This window comes from Monoraphidium neglectum, assembly GCF_000611645.1.
Source record: "Monoraphidium neglectum strain SAG 48.87 unplaced genomic scaffold scaffold02055, whole genome shotgun sequence".
Lineage (NCBI taxonomy): Eukaryota > Viridiplantae > Chlorophyta > Chlorophyceae > Sphaeropleales > Selenastraceae > Monoraphidium > Monoraphidium neglectum.
This window is the reverse complement of record NW_014011573.1, coordinates 1-6,156: the sequence shown is the minus strand read 5'-3', so window position 1 is coordinate 6,156 and position 6,156 is coordinate 1. Positions and strand designations below refer to the sequence as shown.

The window sequence follows — 6,156 nt, the reverse complement described above, 5'->3', positions numbered from 1 at the left end:
GAGCCCGTTGGCTCCAATGGGGGTGCCGTGAGCACAAACATAGCCACGGCTGGTCCATGGCTGGTTGCCGGGCGTGAGGCAGGCAACAAATATCCTGGTCTGCCGGGCCCCTCCGCAACCAGAGAGGATCAATCCACGTCCACCGCACGTGGCGGCGCAATAGAGTGCGCCCTGGGCTGCTGATTGGCTGTTGTGCCCAGCCGGCAATGCTCACAATGGCTCGGCTTCTAAAATCACCGCGTTGGCTTCCAGTCAAGGTTGGCGCCGAGAGTTGCAGTCCCCCCCGCACCAAGAGCGACCCGGTACACCGGCGCGGCCGCATCGGTCGCGTCGACGGCGCCGCCCGACACGGCGGCCCCGGCGCCGACCGTCAGCGGGGCGCTGCACCCGGACGTCGCGCCCGGCTGGCTGGTGACGGCGACGCCCGTCACCTTGTTGGTCGCCGTGGATACCGCCAGCCTGTAGGCGAGCTTGCAGTTGTCGCGCTGCTCCCTGAGCTTGAACTGCTGCTGCAGGTCGTCGAGCTTGAGGGACTGGACGGGCCAGGTGACGCAGGCGGTCAGCTTCCTCAGGACCGCCTCCACCCAGCGCATCACCAGGCTCATCCTGCACAACATGGGGACGAACGCCGGCCGCACGCGTGCAAGGTGAGTTGCGTGTAGGTGCATGGTTTGCGTGTGATCAGCACTCGCTTCAATCTGTCAGGGCATGTGTCTCTCCACCACCACAAACAACACAGCAAGGAGATAGAGAGCCCAAGGCATGCAGAAACACACGCTCTGTTGTCCATTCCAGGCCTGCGCACCCGTCCGCCTCTACCCTGAGGTTGGCCTGGTGCATCATGTGCCTGCGGAGTGGGTCGGTGGGATCGCATCAAGCAGGAGGTGGCTTTGGAGTTCACACTGCCGTGCGAGGAACAGGTCTGAGCTTCATTGCCCCTTGCAGTGGTGTTTGTATCCTGAAGAGGAGCCGCCTTTGCAGTCCTTGCTTGCCAAAAACTATGCGAGGTGTTTTGCTTCAGCAAGGCCCCCCCCAAAGGCGGCCATCTGCGGGCTCTCGTCGACTCACGGGTCCTTGCGGAGGGCGAGGAGGTTGGCCAGCACGCGGTTGGACTCCCGTGAGAGGATAGCGGCCATGGAGTAGTCGGCGATGAAGGGGTAGATGGCGTGGTACAGCCGCTCGTTCTGGGCGACGGTGCTGCAATTGAAGTAGATCTCTACAAGGGGTGTGTGCACGTGTGTGTGTGTGTGGGGGGGGGGGGGTGCGTGCGTGTGCGCGCGTGCCCATGTGTACTAGGGGGGGGTGCACGCACACGTAAAAGTAGAACATGGGGCGCCTTGTGCACTGGGGGTGATCATTACAATAGGCCCAAAGCTGCTAAGCCATGCCTTACACACACAGCGCATGTGGGGCGGAGCATGCGCTGGACCCCATGCCACCTCCCCCCTCACGGACCTGCAGCCCAGCGCGGCAAGATGGCAAAATTGGCAAAGCCATTGGTAGCCTACGGAAGGGGCCAAGGCATTGAACGAGCGACAAATTGTCAGTCCGTGAGGGCACAACATGGGGCATGCAGCAATTTGATACTATGCAACAGACGGCCCTTCAGGAAGTCCTGCAGACACACTGACGCGCGGCAGTTTAAAGTGCAACTTAAGGGGGCCGCCGCCGCCGCCTCACAGGGAGCACCAGAGAGGCCAGCCCGACTTGTGACCATGGCACACGTACCTGCGTCGTGTAGAGCATCTGGTGGACGTTGTCGGGGTTCTTGAGGTGCGCCCACGTGTTGTCGCCCGTGGCGCACTGCAACCCGTTCTGCCACAGCCCCTGCAGCGCGTCGCCGTTGACGAGGCCGCTGATGCCGGGCGTGACCATGCACTGGGAGCTGAACACCGCGGTCCTGGGAGTCAGGCCCAGCTTGTCCTGCCCGGGAGGGGGGGGGCGTGAGGGGTAGTTGCGTGGTAACGATCCGAACGGTTAAACAGAGAGGCCCGATCAGTCACGTGCCATTACCAGCTGTTGGCATGGCTGACGCTGGGATGCGTTGATGTGTGCTTGCTTGCAAGGGCGGGCTGGCGTGTATCGACTACGTCCTAAACTCACCGCCATCTGTTTGTTGAGGGAGAGCTGCAGGTTGGCGTCGTACAGGGTGGCGTTGTCCAGGATCTGGTGCGTGAACTGTGGGGTGCGCGTGCAGGCAGGAGGTCGATTTTGGTGCATGCAGGGGTGAACCAGTTGTGTGATAGCTTGTGTCGCAGTTGTGAAGCCACGTCATGCACCGAGGCTTGGCGTCACGGGGGAATGCTTGGGGTGCGCCAGCTTCCCTGCGCGCTGCGCAACACTTCAGAGGGGCGGTGATCCTGAAAAGAGAGATCGCTCTCTCACGGTGTGGTGGCTGTAGAAGAACTTGGTCGCAACTCCGCCAGCGTCCGCCAGCACGGCAGCTGCCAATGGGTCCTGGCTGATCCGCGCAGGCCAGCTGTCGGCGCTGTAATTTGCTGGCAGCGGCTGCAAGTTCGGGGGGGCGGCACAGCACAGGCAGGTATGCTCTCGTCTTTGACGTGCGTGTGTACAGTTGGAAAACACGTGCATGGCTCATGCGGATCAGCTTGTTTGTATCAAGAGCAATAGCCCACCACCCCAGCACTAGATTTGCTGGGCACCGCAGCGGTCTCACATTAGGAAACTTGTCTGTGCCGAAGCCCGCCGGCTTGGCCCAGTCCTTGGTGCAGTTCCTGCAGAACTCTGGCTGGGACATGGGGCAGGCCGCGCGCGTCAGCAGGAAGCAGGAGCAGCCTAGGTCGACGTACTCGTCCGAGGCGCTGCAGGACCCGTCCGCCACCTCCAGCTCCTTGCCCGTGGCCCCCAGGATGCCGTTGCCGTTGAAGGGGAAATCAATCCTGGGCGGGGCAACCGTGGTGAGGATAGACAAGGTTGTGAACAGATATCAAGGGGAGGGCGGGGCCAGGTGAGGTACCGGTGTGCCGAGAGCAGCAGCGCTGTTGCGTTGGTCGCAACGCAAGACAGCCTACAGTGGACATGCACAACGTCGCATGGACATGCGATGATGACGGCTGCAACAGCTCGATGCCGTTCCGCGGGTTGTGAGCAATCAGCTCCGCATGCAGCAGCCTTCGCACGTGATGGACGAGCCGGGGGGCAGCCGGATGCCGCGGATCGAGTTTGGGGGCCTAAGGCTGTCCTGCCACGCGATGTGCGCGTTCAGGTCTGCGGGGCTGGTGCGGAAGTAGTCGTTGGTGTCGTCCTGGAACGTGGACAGGAAGACATCATCGGTCTGATAGGGGTGTGGGGGATTGCGGGTGGGCAAGTGGGGGTTGGTGGGTGGTGGGCGTGGGGCTGAAGACAGATGGGTCGTGCTGGGATGTGACGGGTGGAGGTTGCACTGGAGCTGTAGGCAAGTGGCAGCCGGCTTATACAAATATGTGGGAGCCAAGGCTCCCAGGGTCCAGAGTTGTAGTTTCACAGACGGACTTGTCGTGAGGGCTGGTATGGTTGCAGGATCCAAGTGGCGGCGGCCCAGGTTGTGTGATGAAATTGTCACCTGCCCCTTGTTCGGACCTTCTTTTTGCTACATCGACGCGACTTTGACACCACTTGCACGCATGCATCGCCCTTGCCTCCAAACACAGACCCGGACTGTGTGCAACACTCACCTGGACGGACAGCAGGACGGTTCTCTCCCCAGGGATGATGTTCTGAGTCAGCCAGGCCAGCGCCATGTGGCCGAGCAGCAGGCACGATGAGCTCCATGCCGCGCAGCCGTGCATAAACGACATCGTCTCGCGGCCGTCCTCATACCTGCATGGGCGGTGGTGCGTGTGGTGTCCAGGGCAGTCTTGCAGGGGAGGGGGGTGGGGCGAGCCACGGCGTGCACACAGCCACCGGGCTGCCCTGCACGCTGTGATGCCAACTCATGCCAAAACCGCGGAACACGACGCAAAGAACATGCAAAGAGCTCTGGTGTACAAAAAGTGTGTGTGTGTGTGTGTGTGTGTGTGTGTGTGTGTGTGTGTGTGTGTGTGTGTGTGTGTGTGTGTGTGTTTCGATACTGGTGTGTGAGTGTTCTTTGTCGCCAAACCAGCAGCAGGCAGGCGTGCTTACGTTGTCAGGGATGCCACCACGCCGCCGTCTGAGTCCTGGATGACAATGGGCTGCACCGAGCAGTTGGTGATGATGCTGCCCGAGGTGCCCGCGACGCCGTTGATCGCGGGAACATTGTAGAGGGCGCATTGGCCGCTAGGGAAGCCGGTAGCAGGGCACCTGTACGCCGTCACAGCAGATCATAGGGGAGGGTGCGTGTTTGGGGAGTGGGACCATTTCAAGAGCTGGGTGATAGCTCCAAATTGTGCGACCAGCTGCCGCCCGCAAGGAGCATCTGCTCCAAACCAAACCTGGTGATGATTCTCAGTAGGGTGCGGTCAAACGTCGGAGCTCGATCATACAAGGCAGCACTGGCGGACAGTGCTGAAGCGTTAACGCAACGTTGCGGAGCGGCCCGCCCTCACCTGTAGATGCCCGCATAGTTGAGCTTGGCACTCCCCAGGTTGATGCCCGACACGCCCACTGGCGTCGCCGCCGTGAATGAAAAGGCAGAGCCCTCGTCGGCGGCGCAGGGCCCAAAGGCGCCGTAGCCGACGGTGCCCAGCCAGATGTTCACGTGCAGGCTGCGCGCGCCGGTGCGGCGCGCAAAGTCCCAGAGGATGTCGATTTCAGCCTTGGTCATCAGGCTGGACTCCTCTAGGTGCGGGAACCTGTGCATTTGGGGAGCGTGATGGACGCATCTCGGCAGTCAAGAGACAGCCTGGAATTGAGGGTGTTGGCGATTGACTGAGGGATGAGTCGTGCCCAGCCGCACCAGAGGGGATGTTCCTTTGCTGAGGAGGTGGAGGGGATGGGTCAACAGGCTTGAGGGGGCCGTGAACATGCAGCCAATAGTCCCGAACGAAAAACCATTAATGAGCGTGTATCGCCGTTGCTGCGCCCTCACATGACGTAGGACGAGTATCTGGCAGAGCCGTCAGGGTTCCACAGGAGGGCGGTCAGGTCTGGCTTTGGGGGGGCCACATTAGCCTCGTCCCAGCGCACGACATCGTATGGCACGCCGTAGCCCTTGAAAACAGCCTCAAGGAAGTCAATCTCTCCAAAGCCTGTTCTCGGGCGGAGCCAGCCAGGAGCGCCGAGGCGAGGGAATGTGCAAAGCAGAGTGCATGGGTCATGGTGAGTTTGTGGTCGGGGGGCGGGGCATGGGTAAGAGGCAAAACGCAGCAGCCTGCCGCACCCGTGCCGCAGTCAAAGCTGGTGTGCCCTGACATAAGCAGCCGCACATTCGTTGCCCCGCAAAGCCGCGCATTGGCCCCCACCGCTGCTGGCATGATATGCGTGCTGTCAACGCGACCCGAGCGCGCTTGTGGCTTTGAAGCAGCGACGCCAAGCGTGTACAAGTCTTGCCGCCCAGGCGTCCACCGGCATGCACACGAAATACAGACTGAGCGTATCGCCACAACCTGATGGGTCAGTCATCAGGCAACAGCTCACCCGGGATCGTAAGGACGAGGATTTTGTGGTCAATGTAGATTGTATCTGGACGTGGCGGAACAGGGCTTGGGGGCAGTGGTGATGATGGGGATGGGGAAGGAGATACGACAGGTTCTGGTGACGATGGGGATGGGGAGGGAGACGCCACTGGTTCCGGTGATGCTGGGGCAGGAGACGGTGATGCCACAGGCACTGGTGACGCAGGTGACGGGGAGGGAGATGCCACGGGTTCTGGTGACGGGGAGGGAGACGCCACGGGTTCTGATGGCGGGGAGGGGGACGCCACGGGTTCTGGTGACGGGGAGGGGGACGCCACGGGTGCTGGTGACGGGGACGGTGATGTCACTGGCTCCGGTGATGATGGCGACGGGGACGGTGACGTCACTGGCTCCGGTGATGCTGTGGCAGGGGATGGTGATGCCACAGGCGCTGGTGACGCTGGTGATGGGGAGGGAGATGCCACAGGCGCTGGTGATGGGGAGGGAGATGCCACAGGCGCTGGTGACGGGGACGGCGACGCCACGGGCGCTGGTGACGGGGACGGCGACGCCACGGGCGCTGGTGACGGGGACGGCGGAGGTGGCGGCGGCGGGGATGGCG

At 62.1% G+C, this 6,156-nt stretch overlaps 1 protein-coding gene across 1 annotated transcript; it reads right to left on the bottom strand.

Moving 5' to 3' along the window:
* Positions 1–233: 233 nt before the first annotated feature.
* MNEG_9764 (hypothetical protein) lies at positions 234–4,780 on the bottom strand (the record flags this gene model as incomplete). Its single annotated transcript, XM_014041763.1, has 12 exons — positions 234–606; positions 806–847; positions 1,069–1,216; positions 1,456–1,504; positions 1,729–1,923; positions 2,104–2,178; positions 2,386–2,508; positions 2,678–2,900; positions 3,141–3,295; positions 3,675–3,819; positions 4,123–4,257; positions 4,527–4,780. 12 exons carry the CDS (start codon positions 4,778–4,780, stop codon positions 234–236), a joined length of 1,917 nt encoding a protein of 638 aa, XP_013897217.1.
* Positions 4,781–6,156: the final 1,376 nt, after the last annotated feature.